Below are 14,444 nucleotides of genomic sequence, written 5' to 3'. Positions count from 1 at the left end.
ACCTCACCCGTTCTCTCTGGGCGCTCTGCAGCTCCTGCAGGAACTCCCGGAGGGCCCCCCGCACTGCTTCCGGGTCCAGGTCTGGAGATGCCGGGGAGGTGGCAGGTCCTGGGGATGGTGGCTGGGACCCAGGGCTGCATTCCAAGGGCTTGGGGCTGCTGAGCCCTTCCCTACTTCCTGGAGAAGGAGACACGCTCGGGGATGCAGGAGCCACAGGCCTCTCCTGCCTGGTTGGTGCCGGCAGGCTCCCAATGCATCTCACCCATCCCTGCTGAGCCCGGCAGCCCAGTGAGCTCCCCACAGCACAAACTGGGTCCCCTCAGCCTCTTGCTTAACCCTTGACCAGCCCTCCCAACCCTCAGAACCAAGCCCAGCTTCCTTGCCATTACCTGTCGCTCACCCCCACCAGCATCACCCTCTTCCTTGACAAGCTGGCCACTTCACATCACCCACAGCTCCCACGTTCTAGAACATTCCCTCTTACAAAGGCACCAGGGCCTTTGTACCTGCTGTTGCCTTCTCTCTCAATGGCTTCTCTTTGCCTGGCCCATTCCTACGTGTAAAGAACCAGGGGCTTCCCTGGTGGCGCAGTGGTTGAGAACCTGCCTGCCAACGCAGGGGACACGGGTTCGAGCCCTGGGCCGGGAAGATCCCACGTGCCACGGAACAACTAAGCTCCTGCGTCACAACTACTGAGCCTGCGCTCTAGAGCCTGCAAGCCACAACTATTGAGCCTGAGTGCCGCAACTACTGAAGCCCGTGTGCCTAGAGCCCGTGCTCCGCAACGAGAGAAGCCACTGCAATGAGAAGCCCGCACACCACAAGGAAGAGTAGCCCCCGCTCTCTGCAACTAGAGAAAACCCACGTGCAGCCGCGAAGACCCAATGCAGCCAAAAATTAAATAAGTGAATAAATAAATAAATTTATTTAAAAAAAAAAAGAACACTCCTCAGAGGCCTCCCTGACCTCAGGCTGGGTTGGGGTGAGCTCATCCCACCCTCATGGGGGTCCGATGTCTGCCTCTCCCACCCAGACCACAAGCGCATGAGGGCTGCATCCCCTGGGCCCAGTCCAAGGGTGGACACTCCATCCCCTCAACACCTCCCTGTAACAAGCGCCTACTATGTGCCAGGCACTGGGCCAATGCTTTCCCTACATTATCTCATTTCATCCTCATAGTAATTCCCTGTGAGGTAAGGACCAACTTCCCCCCTTCACAGGCTGGGCAGGCTCAGAGCAGTTAAGTGATTTGCTTGGTCTCCAAGCTTGGAAGATCCAGAGCTGGGATTTGAACCCAGGTGCCCCTATTTCCCAGCAGAAAAACTTGAACTGTTCTTGGGAGATGATGGGCAATGATGAGGTGGGAGGGGACAGGGCGGACAGAGACGGGACAGCACCTGGAGGTCAATAATGAGAACTGCAGGATGGGGGTCGGCCTTAGCAGTGACACCCAACCTGCCCCACGGCTCCATCAGCACCCAAAGGACCCAGAGCGGGACGTCTACCCACTGACTCCCTCCCCTCAGAGTGAAGCTGGTACCCTCGTGGCGGCCTGCAAGGACCGCTTGAGCAGGTCTGGTGTCCCATGGCCTCACGTCCCACACCTCTCCACCTTGCTCGCTACACTCCAGCAGCGCTGCGGCCCTTGCTGTTCAGAGGACAAGGGTACTGCCACTCAGGACTTCTCCACTTGCCCTCAGTCTCTTCTCCCACCCTTCCCTTCCCCATCTCCTCCTCAGCGGGGCTCTCCCTGCCTCCCACAGGGACACCTTAGCCCCCGTCCTGGCCTTAGCTTCAAAAACAATTTTACTGGGGCTTCCCTGGTGGCGCAGTGGTTGAGAATCATGCCTGCCAATGCAGGAGACATGGGTTCGAGCCCTGGTCTGGGAAGATCCCACATGCCGCGGAGCAATGAAGCCCGTGCACCACAACTACTGAGCCTGCGCTCTAGAGCCCGTGTGCCACAACTACTGAGCCTGTGCTCCACAGCAAGAGAAGCCACCGCAATGAGAAGCCAGCTCACCACAACAAAGAGTAGCCCCCGTTCACCGCAACTAGAGAAAGCCCGCACGCTGCAACGAAGACCCAATGCAGCCAAAAATAAATAAATAAATATATTAAAAAAAATTTTACTGTGATAAGATATATATAACAAAATATGCCTTTCTCACCACCTTTAAGTGGCATTAATTATACTCACGCTGTTGTGTGAACACCACCACTGTTTCTAAATCCTTTCCATCACCCCTATTATGGGTTGAATCGCATCTTCTCAAAATTCGTATGTTGAAGTCCTAACTGCCATACCCAGAATGTGACCTTATTTGGAGATAGGGTTGTTATGGATGTCATGAGCTAAGACGAGGTCATACTGGAGTAGGGTGGACCCTAATCCAGAATGATCGGTGTCCTTATAAAAAGGGGGAATTGAGACACACACTCAAGGAGAACTCCGTGTGAAGACTGGGGTTATGCTGCCATAAGTCAAGGAACTACCAGAAGCTAGGAAACCTGGAACAAATTCTTCCCTAATGCATTTAGGGGAAGCATGGCCCTGTAGACACCCTGACCTTGGGCTTCTGGCTCCAGAACCATGAGACATAAATTTCTGTTGTTTAAGCCACTCAGTTTGTGGTACTTTGTTACAGCAGCCTTGGCAGACTAATACAACCCCAAACTCTGTAACCAGTAAGCAATAACTCTTAATTCTCCCGTCCTCACACCCCCGGTAACCTCTAAACTCTTTCTGTCTCCATGAATGTCTATTCTAAATATTTCATATAAGTAAAATCATACTATACTTGTCCTTTTGTGAGTAGCTTATTTCGCTTAGCATAACGTTGTCAAAGTTTACCCATGTTGTAACACGTATCAAAATGTCACTCCTGGGCTTCCCTGGTGGCGCAGTGGTTGAGAGTCTGCCTGCCGATGCAGGGGACACGGGTTCATGCCCCAGTCCGGGAAGATCCCACATGCCGCGGAGCGGCTGGGTCCGTGAGCCATGGCCGCTGAGCCTGCGCGTCCAGAGCCTGTGCTCCGCAATGGGAGAGGCCACAACAGTGAGAGGCCCGTGTACCGCAAAAAAAAAAAAAAAAAAAAAAAAAAAAAAAAAAAAAAAAAAAAGTCACTCCTTTTCAAGGTTGAATAATAATGGTATTACGTTATCAATTCACCTGCCGACTCACACTTTGGTTGCTTCCACATTTTGGCTACTGTGAATAATGCTACAACCAACACTGGTGGACAATATCTATTCAAATGCCTATTTTGGGTATATACCTAGGTGTGGAATTGTTGGGTCATATGGTAATTCTTTTTTTTTTGGTGGTACATGGGCCTCTCACTGCTGTGGCCTCTCCCTTTGTGGGGCACAGGCTCCGGACTCGCAGGCTCAGCAGCCATGGCTCACGGGCCCAGCCGCTCCGCGGCATGTGGGATCTTCCCTGACCGGGGCACGAACCCACGTCCCCTGCGTTGGCAGGCGGACTCTCAACCACTGAGCCACCAGGGGAGCCCATACGGTCATTCTAAGTTTTAGTTTTTTGAGGAACTGCCAAACTATTTTCCAAAGTGGCTGCACCGTTTTACATTCTCACCAGCAATATCCCTTGACTTATTTTTCCTTACCTATTTTCCAGCTCATACCACCACCCAATACATTCTATATTTAATTTATGTAGCACTTTTATTGTCTGCTACTCCCATACCTAGACCATAAGCTCCATAAAAGCAGAAATGCTTGTCAGTTTTACCACTCCATCCCCAGTGCTTCAACTGTATTTGGCACATAGTATGTGCTTAATAAATAGCGGAACTGAATGAACGAATGCAATCCTGGGGCTAAATCCGTGGATTTAAAGAGGCAACAACTCAATAGCTCACAGTGAATTTCCCACCGTTCTAAGATTCCACAGGTTCTATTCTAGGCCTTAGGAATCAAGGTGAGATTGGGGTCAGGCCAAGACAAGATGAATGCTCCCTAAAAGGCTGTTTGCAACCGCTGAAACACAGTGCTGATTTTCCCAGGGTCATCCCCTGGGCCTTGGGAGCAGGTGCGGGTGGGAGGATCTCTTCTGAAGAAGTTCCTGGAAGGGGGGTTGGCCTGAGTGTGTATCTTTCTGAGGTAGATATGGGGGTCATAGGTCTGGTATGGAGGGGTGTGGAGCCAGCGACAGGAGAATGAAGAGGATGAGGTGCTGATGGAGAGAGGGCAGGGGTCAATTAGAAAGGTGGAGACTCAAAGACTCAGAGGAGTTAAGGGCATTAAGAAGCAGCACCCTCAGCCACTATGGAAAACAGTATGGAGGGTCCTCAAAAAGCTAAAAATAGAGTTGCCATATGATCCAGCAATCCCACTCCTGGGCATGTATCCAGACAAAAATATAATTCAAAAATAGGGCTTCCCTTGGGCCTCCCTGGTGGCGCAGTGGTTGAGAGTCCGCCTGCCGATGCAGGGGATACGGGTTCGTGCCCCGGTCTGGGAGGATCCCATATGCCGCGGAGCGGCTGGGCCCGTGAGCCATGGCCGCTGGGCATGCGCATCCGGAGCCTGTGCTCCGCAACGGGGGAGGCCACAACAGTGAGAGGCCCGCATACCGCAAAAAAAGAAAAAAAAAAAAAATAGGGCTTCCCTGGTGGCGCAGTGGTTGACAGTCTGCCTGCCGATGCAGGGGACACGGGTTCGTGCCCCGATCCCGGAAGATCCCACGTGCCGCGGAGCGGCTGGGCCCGCGAGCCATGGCCGCGGAGCCTGTGTGTCAGGAGCCTGTGCTCCGCAACGGGAGAGGCCACAGCAGTGAGAGGCCCGCGTACAGCAAAAAAAAAAAAAAAAAAAAAAAGATACATGCACCCCTATGTTCATAGCAGCACATATTCACAATAGCCAAGACATGGAAACAACCTAAATGTCCATCGACAGATGAATGGATAAAGATGTGGTACAGGGACTTCCCTGGTGGCACAGTGGATGAGACTCCACGCTACTAATGCAGGGGGCCCAGGTTCGATCCCTTGTCAGGGAACTAGATCCCACATGCATCCCACAACTAAGAGTTCATATGCCACAACTAAGGAGCCAGCGAGCTGCAACTAAGGAGCCCTGGAGCAACAACTAAGGAGCCCACCTGCCGCAACTAAGGAGCTGGCAAGCCGCAACTAAGGAGCCCATCTGCCGCAACTAAGACCTGGTGCAACCAAATAAATAAATAAATAAATATTTTTTAAAAAAAGATGATGATGTGGTACACACATACAATGAACTACTACTCAGTCATAAAAAAGAACAAAATAATGCCATTTGCAGCAACATGGATGGACTTAGAGATTATCATACTAAGTGAAGTCAGAAAGAGAAAGACAAATACCATATGATAATCACTTAAATGTGGAATCTAAAATATGACACAAATGAACTTTTATGAAACAGAAATAGACTCACAGACGCAGAGAACAGACTTGTGGCTGACAAGGGGAAAGGTGGGTGGGAGAGGAACTGAGTGGGAGCTTGGGATTAGCAGATGCAAACTATTATGTATAGAACGGATAAACAAGGTCCTACTGTACAGCACAGGGAGCTATATTCAGTATTCTGTGATAAACCATAATGGAACAGGATATTTTAAAAATGTATATACATGTATAACTGAATCACTTTGCAATACAGCAGAAATTACCACATTGTAAATCAACTATATTTCAATGCAAAAAAAAAAAAAAGCGGCACCCTCTACTCCCTTTAAAAAGAAGCAAGCAACAGGGCTTCCCTGGTGGCGCAGTGGTTGAGAATCTGCCTGCTAATGCAGGGGACACGGGTTCGAGCCCTGGTCCGGGAAGATCCCACATGCCGCGGAGCAATTAGCCCCGTGAGCCACAATTACTGAGCCTGCGCGTCTGGAGCCTGTGCTCCGCAACGAGAGGCCGCGATAGTGAGAGGCCCGCGCACCGCGATGAGGAGTGGCCCCTACTTGCCGCAACTAGAGAAAGCCCTCACACAGAAACGAAGAGCCAACACAGCCATAAATAAATAAATAAATAAATAAAAGAAGTAAAAAGAAGCAAGCTACGTTGTGTGCACATCAGCTTGGGTGAGTGGCAGGACGGAGACTGGGCTCAAGAGGGGCGTGGCCCAGAGAAGGGCCAGAAAGTGACGTAAGGGGGGTGGGGGGCGCAGGTAGGCGGGTCTCAGCAAGGAACTAGCTATAGGGGCGGGGTTTGAGACTGGTCATCAAAAGAGGGGCGGGGCGGGCCAGGCCGAGGGCGGCCTCGTAGGCGGGCCAGAACTGGACATGGGGGCGGAGAGTGGGGGCGGAGAGTGGGGGCGGAGGTTCTGCGAGGCCCGCCCGCTGACCCTTCCCTTCTCCACCGAGCTCTCTCACCTCCAACAGGCGCGCTCGGGTTAGGAGAGACGGGCGCGGGCCGCGGGCCAGGGCTGGACACACCACCGAGGCCCAGGCCCCGGCGCAGGGCTGAGCGCAGGCCCCCCAGCTGGGCCTCCGCTGCGCGCCGTTGCGTCTCCACGCGGGCCAGCTCGGCCTCCAGGCCTTGAGCCCGGCCCTCGGCCGCGCTCAGTCGCAGCCCCAGCTCCGCAGCCTCGGCCCGGGCGGCCTCCAGCTTCAGTTCCAGGCTGCGGGCATGGTCCAACTGCTGTTTCTGGGCACTGCGCGCCTCCTCCAGGGAGCCCAGCAGGCCTCGCTCGCGGGTCCGGAACTCGCCCTCTTGCTCCTGCAGCTTCCGCTGGGCTCCCTGGAGCTGGGGTGAAGGGGCAAGGCCGGGAGGTAGAGGTCAGCAAGGCCGCCCCTCAACCCGACACCCACCCTCCCAGGCTCAGCCTGGAGCCCACGGGCCCAAAAGTGGCTTGCAGAACTCCTGTTTCGTTAATGGTCTCCACCCAGGCAGGAGATGCAGGAACATCATAGGAGTATGGAAGGAAACAATTAGAATTTGTTTACCTCTTCCTTCTGTGTATATGCCTTGCAGTGTACACAGTTTATTAGTAATAAGCTAACAACTAATGCTTACATAGATAGGAATTATTAGTGCCAGGCACTAAGTACTTTCCCCTCAAAAAAATCAACTCTAGGGCTTCCCTGGTGGCGCAGTGGTTGGGAATCCGCCTGCCAGTGCGGGCGACACGGGTTCGATCGCTGATCTGGGAGGATCCCACATGCCGCGGAGCAACGAAGCCCATGAGTCACGGCTGCTGAGGCCCACGTGCCTAGAGCCTGTGCTCCGCAACGGGAGAGGCCACCGCAGTGAGAAGCCTGTGCACCGCAACGAGAGTGGCCCCTGCTCGCCACAACTGGAGGAAGCCCGTGTGCAGCAACGGAGACCCAACAGAGCCAAAAATAAATAAAAATAAAATAAATTTATATTAAAAAAAATCAACTCTAATTACCACTATAAATCATCTCCATTTTACAGATGAGGAAACTGAGCACAGGGCAGTTATGCAACTTGCTGGAGGCCACACAGCTAGTAAACTGAGAGCTAGGATTCAAAGCCAGGCACCCTGGCTCCAGAGCCTTTTCTCTTAACCACTAGGCCACACTGCCTCTCAGTACACATAATTTATCAATAAATCACACAATGAGGGGAGGTACTAAAAAATTATTTACCAGTGAAGCGCATGGTCACACACACTCACACATACCCCTCTGGTTCAGAGAATGAGTCAACCTCTCACAGTCATCAGTTTCACTGGAAACCATCTATGGAACACCTCCTGGATGACAAGACCTACACAAGGACCTGGTATACATCCCCTGCTGTGCTAGCCCCTATCCCATGAATGCTCTAAAGCACAGAGAGGTTGAGTGATTTAGTCAAGGTCACACAGTAGATTCACTGCCAGAAAACACAGAGTGAAAAGAGTGTAGGCTTTGAAGTCTGACAGACCTGGGTGGCTGTGTGACCTTGAGTAGATCCCTTGACCTCTCTGAGCCCCAGTGTCTGGTACTCTCTGTAAACCGGGGCTAATTATACCTACATCATGAGGCTGCTGGGAGAATCAAACAAGATTCTGTCTACAAAGCTCCCCCCACGCCCACTACACAGTTCTTGCAGTTGTTATTATTGTTATGATTATACCTGGGGAAGAATCTCGAGGAGTGGGGAACAGGGACCCTGCCTCTCACTGGAGAGGGCCCAGGGCAGCCTGGCTGCCTCCGAGGATCCTCCTCCTCCAGGCAGTCTGCCCACCATCTAGTTACCTCCTGCCGCACAGCCTCCAGGTTGGCTTCACCCTTCAGCAGCTTCTGTCGGAGGCCCAGGGCCTCCCGTCTGCCCTCCTTTTCTGCCCTCTCGCCCAGTGCCACGCGGCCCTGCAGCTCCACCAGCTCCCGGCCCAGCCTGGCGTTCTCACTGTCCAGAATCTTCATCTGTGAGAAAGAGTGGACACAGGCAGGACCTAGGACCCATTCTCAGCACCCACAGCCCCTTCTAGCCCAGGGTATTGGAGAGTGCCCGCAGGCTCCAATGGCAGCCTTTTCAGCTCTGCCCCTGTACCCTGCCCAGTCCAAACCGGGCACAGAGGGTATTTGGGACCCACTGCTCTAGGGACACATACATTGAACACCACCCCAATCCACTGGGAGCCTGCCCCTGATAGCTCCACCCTGGTTGAGCCACACCAGGCACCTGGGCACCAATGACCTCAATGTATCACCTAATCATAACTACCTATCATGGAGAGTAGAGGTAGGGAGTGCTAAACCCCTAGGACTTCTGCAGGGAAGGAACTCTGGGTCACTTTTCACCTCTACGATGATGCCTAACTTTTATGGAGTGTTTACCATGTGTCCAGCTCTGTTCTAAGCACGTCGCTCATATTAACTCATTAATACAGGGTAGGTACTAACATTATCTCTCTTTAACAGACATGAAGACGAAAGCTTAGAGAGGTGAAGAGACTTGCCCAAAGTCACACAGCTCATAAGCAGCAGACTGGGATTTGATCTCGGACAAGCAGAATCAAAGGTATGTTTCTAGGCCCCTATTTCCGCAGAGGAGCAGGTCGGGGGGTGAGGCCTACTTACCCCACAGTGCTACAGCAAAGGGAATATGAAAACGTGCTATAGCACGCAAAACACTCAGCAAGAGCCTGGCACACAGTTCCTTTCAGGGATTCCGAATGTTTCCCAGGACTTCAGCCCAATGGGAGGGGGCCCGGGTAGAGGGGTACATTGGTGGGAGGTGGAGGGGATTTGTTATTCAGGCTGCAATATCTCTGGGGAGGCAGGGCCTGGGTGCCAAAGGGGGCTGTTTCCTGTTCTGCCGGTCTTCTAGAGTGGGAAAGCCTGAGCCCTCAGTGTCCAGGGAAGTGTCCAGGGCAGTGCCCAGTATACAGCAGGCACTTGTTAAATGCTTGCTGTTATTGATGGGCTTGGAATCATCTAGTTCAGGGCTCTGCAAACTGCAGGCCAAAATTCTGCACGCCAATTTCCACCGGTCATCTGCTTCTGTAAGGGCTTGAGCTAAGGATGGTTTGTACATTTTTAAGTTGTTGAAAATGGCTCATTTTTACATGGTTGAAAGAAAAGCAAAAGAAGAACAATATTTCTGACACATGAAAAGTATATAAAATTCAGGGGACTTCCCTGGTGGCACAGTGGTTAAGAATCTGCCTGCCAATGCAGGGGACACAGGTTCAAGCCCTGGTCCAGGAAGATCCCATATGCCACGGAGCAACTAGACCCGTGCGCCACAACTACTGAGCCTGTGCTCTAGAGCCCGCGAGCCACAACTACTGAGCCCACGTGCCACAACTACTGAAGCCCGCGCACCTAGAGCCCGTGCTCCGCAACAAGAGAAGCCTGTGCACCGCAACGAAGAGTAGCCCCCGCTCACTGCAACTAGAGAGAGCCCGCAGGCAGCAAAGAAGACCCAATGCAGCCTAAATAATTTTTTTAAATCATAAAAAAGTATATAAAATTCAAATTTCAATGTCCATAAGCAAAGTTTTAATAGAACACACTCCACTCATGTAGGTACCGTCCAGACCTGCTTCCTCCCTATGATGGCAGAGTTGAGTGGCTGCAACAGAGACCGTAAGGCCCATAAAGCTGGAAATATTTACTACTGGGCGCTTTACAAAAAGAGGTTGCCAGCTCCTGACCTAGTTCACGGGATCTGCACCTCTTGTTGTTCACAGATTCCTTTGAGAATTGGATAAGAGCCCCAGACCCAGTCTTTGGAGAAATGTGAGCGAGTGTGAACACAAATGTACCCACACACGCACACACAAACACACGGTTTCGGAGTCTAGGATTCCTCAAAGCCCATCCATTAATACCAAGGTTAGGTAACAAGCCTTGTTATAGTTCAAGGCCCTGGTTTTACCTATGAGGGACCTCGGCTCCCAAAAGGGGGTGCTGTGGCCCAGGGGTTACCTGCCGCCGGAGCTCCTGCAGCTCCCTCCGAGCCTCCAGCCGTGAGCGCTCCACCTCCTGCAGTCCAGCCCGCAGCTCGCCAGCCTCCTTGCCCACAGCCGCCCGAGCCTCCTCCAGGAGCACTAGCTTCTGCTCCTTGTCCTCGTTGGCAAGCTTCAGGCTGGAGGGGGCAGAGGGCAGAGGTCAGAGGTAGCCCCAGGTCCTGGAAGAGTAGGTGAGTGCCCCTACACAAAGGTCCCTTCCCCTGATTCCCAGGGTGGGTCTGGCAGGCTCTTGGCCTAGAGGTGCCCCAAGTGCTGCCTGCAAAGTGGCCCTCTCCTGAGCTGAGTCTTCCAGGGCTGGGGATCAGGCCCTCAGCTGAGAGGGGTGGACCAGCGACACATGCTAGTCTCCAGGGTGATGCCAGTGGGTGAGGTCAGAGTCTGGACCCAACCCTGCCTGCAACCACCATTCCCCTTCCTTCAGGTAGGACAGTCACCTAAAACAAACCAAGTCCGGGCTTGGTTCGAGGGCAGAGACTCCCCATCTGCACGATTTCCCCAGAACCTTGGGGGGTGAAGTTATTTCCTGGGATGAGATTCAGTGCGAATGAAGGACGAGGCTCGGTGAAGGGCTGGGGGCTGGGCCCCCGTGTCACCCCACCTGATCCGCTCGCTCTCTGCCTTCTTCACGGCCACCCGCAGCTCCTCGTTGGACCGCCGCAGTGCCTCGAGCTCCTTGGCCCCCTCGCTCAGGCTGCGCCGCAGCTCGACCGCCTCCTGGCGCTGGGCCTCACGGCCGTCCTGGCTCTCACGCGCCTTGCGCTGGGCCTCCAGTAGCTCCCGCCGCAGCCCGTCGCGGGCATCCTCCACCAGGCGCAGCTGGGTCCGAAGCTCTTCTGCCTGTGAGGACAGCGGAGGTCCACATACAGGGGTCGGGTCCCACTCAAGCTGGGTGGAAAGGAGCCCATCCCCATCTCCCTGGCCATGGGGCACCTGCCCTATCCCTCTGCAGCGGCTCGGACTGCAGGTGTGAGTTATGATTTGGGGCAAAGCCTATTGGAGTCAGCGGTGCTCTGGCCTGAAATAAACATCAATCAAGATCATCCTGTGGGACTTCCCTGGTAGCGCAGTGGTTAAGAATCCACCTGCCAGTTCAGGGGACACAGGTTCGAGCCCTGGGCCGGGAAGATCCCACATGCCGTGCAGCAACTGAGCCCGTGTGCCACAACTACAGAGCGTGCGCTCTAGAGTCCACAAGCCACAACTACTGAGCCTGCATGCTGCAAGTACTGAAGTCCGCGTGCCTAGAGCCCGTGCTCTGCAACAAGAGAAGCCACTGCGATGACAAGCCCGTGCACCGCAACAAAGAGCAGCCCCCGCTCGCCGCAACTAGAGAAAGCCCGTGCACAGCAACGAAGACCCAATACAGCCAAAAAATAAAAAAATAAAATAAAATAAAATAAATAAAAAGATCATCCTGTGGATCAACCTCAAGAGGACAGGGACGCCCAGCCCAGCCTCTCTGTGAGAGCCCAAGTCCCACACGTACCCAGCAGGTACTTAATAAACGCCTAACGCCTGCCGCCTGCTTCCTTTCACGCATTCCTTTGTCCTCGAACGCACGCTTCTAGGTTCCCAGCGGTGTCTAGGCTGCACTGCCTAGGAGGAAGCGGGTGGGTGGACGGGCAGGCAGCTCACCTCACGCAGGCAGGACTCCCGCTGCCGGCCCAGGTCTCGGGCCTGTTCCTGCAGCCTCTTCACCTCCTGCGCATGGGCCGCGGCAGCCTCCTCAAGCTGGGCCCGCAGGTCCCGCAGCTCGGACGTCAGGGCATTCACGGTGCTCTAGGACACACGGGCTCCTGAGACTTGGCACTGCAGTGTCCTCCTCCCCCGCACTCCCAACCCCCACCGCCACTGATCCCAGCTGCGCCAACTGAACTGTCCATTTGCAGCTCTAGACACGGCCCCTCACGCTGGCCTGCGTCAAGGGCCCTCTACTGATCCCTTGACGCCTGGCAACTGCTATGCACGTAGCCGGTCTCTCCCTCAGACTAGGGGATTCACAGGGCAGAGCCGTGCCACCTCCCTCCAATGGGGACTCCCAAGGAAGGGTGAAGCTCTGCCGACAGCCTGGATGCTACCCCCAGGGCAGAGCCACGTCTCCCCCTCGGGCAGGGCTGTGTCCCCCCCATCCCCAACCCCGGCTCAGATGGAGGCCCGCCCGCCCCCGCCTGGCCTACCCGGTCCTGCTGCTGCCGGCTCTGAGCATCACGCTTCTGTCGCTCCATCTCCAGGGAGATGGCGGCCAGACTGTGCTGCATCCCCATCAACTTCTCCGACAGCGCCGTCTTCTCGGACTCCTTCAGGGACAGGGCCTGGGCAGAGGCAGGGAGCAAAGGGCTCGGGGTGTTGGGTGGTCTTGGGGGTCATGCTTGGGCCTTTCCCCCACGTTGACCTCGGAAATGTGCCCACTGGGGGCTCGGGGACCTGACTGGGCCACCACAGGTGGAGCCAGGGCAGAGGTGCAGGCTCACCCCCTCGGCAGCCCCAGGAAAGGGTACAACAGCAGTAACAATGACCTGGACACAGACACAACTTGGACATCTCACATCCTGAAGCAGGGCCTTTCATTATTCCCATTTTACAGATGAGGCTATTGAGGCTCAAAGAGGTAAAGTGACTTGCCCAGGGTGACGCAGCAGGTGAGGAGAGGAGATGGACGCAGTCTGCCCTGTCTCCATTACATTATGGGAAAGTCAGGAGTTAGTTCTTTCTGAGGAGGGTCAGCTGCTGCATGTGGGCTTCGCGGGGACTGCTCAGAGGCGGTCATGGGGACGCCATGCCCAGCCTGGGGTGGGAGGAGGGATGGGAGAACGTGGGTCAGCTTTTCTGGAACAATGCTCACGGTGTCATGACTGTGGCTGCCACTCAGTAAGCTCCCACCACGTGCCGGGCCTGCTCGCTGGACAGGGGTCTCAGCGACGCTTCACAAACACCCCTTGAACTCCCCCATCCTGAAGGTGAGGAAACCAAGGCCCAGAAAAGGACTCCTAGCCCCTAGCTGCTGGGTGGCTGAGCGGGGACCAGCCCCAGCACAGGGGCCCCTCAGGCAGCCGAGGAGGCCACGGCAGGGCTCACAAACCTGCTGCTTCTCGCTCTCGGCCAGGAGGAGGCCCTCGTCACGCTCCTGCTGCAGGGCGGCGATCTCCTCGCTCAGCTCTTCCTTCTCAGCCTCCAGCCGGGCCAGCAGTTCTTCCCGTTCCCGCTGCAGCTGACTCTGCAGCTGGGCCCGCTCTGCCTCCAGCTCCCGCCATGCCGCCTCCTGGGGGCCAGGCCCACGTGCGTGTGACCCACGAGGCTGGGCCCAGACAGCCCCTCGCCAACCTCGGGGCAGCAAGGGCCGTGGGGAAGGTGATCAGGGAACTACAAGGTGGGGCGGGTGATAATGAGGGCCGTGATGGGGACACGCCAGGAGCAACAATGGCCTGGCCTCTGGGTGGGCGGGGGGAGGAGGGTAAGGGGTCAGAGAATGTTTCCTGGAGGAAACAAGCAGCCGTCGGTCAGGTAGAGAGAAAAGGAAAAGAACCCCAGGTCCGAGTACAGCCCTGGAGATGACTCGGAGGAAAGAGGAAACGTGACGAACAGGGAACCTGTGATATTTAAGGTCCCTGGGGCTTGGACTACAAGGGGGACACGGTGAAGGACGGGGCCAGAGCCACAGGCAGCAGCCAGGCCAGACCACACCAGTGGGCTTTAGGGAGGGGTGACCTGATTTTCAGGACAGTTGGGACGGCAGAGCCTCAAGCCAGAGTGACAAGGAGCAATCTGAATTTTAGAATAGCGGGTTGTTCAGAGCTTGTGGAAGAGGGACCAGGACTGGGGGTTGGGTCGGCTGTGAGCAATAAGAAGGCATGGGTCTGGGGGGGGGCGGAACAGCTGCAGACAAGAGTACAGGTATGATGACATTAAGAGGCTGAGTTGGGCTTCCCTGGTGGCGCAGTGGTTAAGAGTCCACCTGCTGATGTAGGGGACACGGGTTCGTGCCCCAGTCTGGGAGGAACCCACATGCCACGGAGTG

General features: G+C 55.0%; 1 protein-coding gene across 7 annotated transcripts in view; it reads right to left on the bottom strand.

Annotated features, from left to right (window-relative positions):
• Window positions 1-14,444, bottom strand: part of CROCC (ciliary rootlet coiled-coil, rootletin) — a 53,239-nt gene that overhangs the window by 7,021 nt on the left and 31,774 nt on the right. For all 7 annotated transcript variants that reach the window (XM_060089037.1, XM_060089036.1, XM_060089032.1 and 4 more), the window contains 8 exons: window positions 13,509-13,688; window positions 12,607-12,741; window positions 12,065-12,208; window positions 11,028-11,266; window positions 10,386-10,545; window positions 8,208-8,375; window positions 6,375-6,747; window positions 8-177 (listed from right to left, as the gene is read on the bottom strand). In XM_060089037.1, coding sequence (XP_059945020.1) covers window positions 8-177; window positions 6,375-6,747; window positions 8,208-8,375; window positions 10,386-10,545; window positions 11,028-11,266; window positions 12,065-12,208; window positions 12,607-12,741; window positions 13,509-13,688 — 1,569 coding nt within the window. The remainder of the gene's footprint in view (window positions 1-7; window positions 178-6,374; window positions 6,748-8,207; window positions 8,376-10,385; window positions 10,546-11,027; window positions 11,267-12,064; window positions 12,209-12,606; window positions 12,742-13,508; window positions 13,689-14,444) is intronic.

This window comes from Mesoplodon densirostris, chromosome 2 (genome assembly GCF_025265405.1).
Source record: "Mesoplodon densirostris isolate mMesDen1 chromosome 2, mMesDen1 primary haplotype, whole genome shotgun sequence".
NCBI lineage: Eukaryota > Metazoa > Chordata > Mammalia > Artiodactyla > Ziphiidae > Mesoplodon > Mesoplodon densirostris.
The sequence above is the reverse complement of the archived record's forward strand: the minus strand, read 5'-3'. Positions and strand labels throughout refer to the sequence as shown.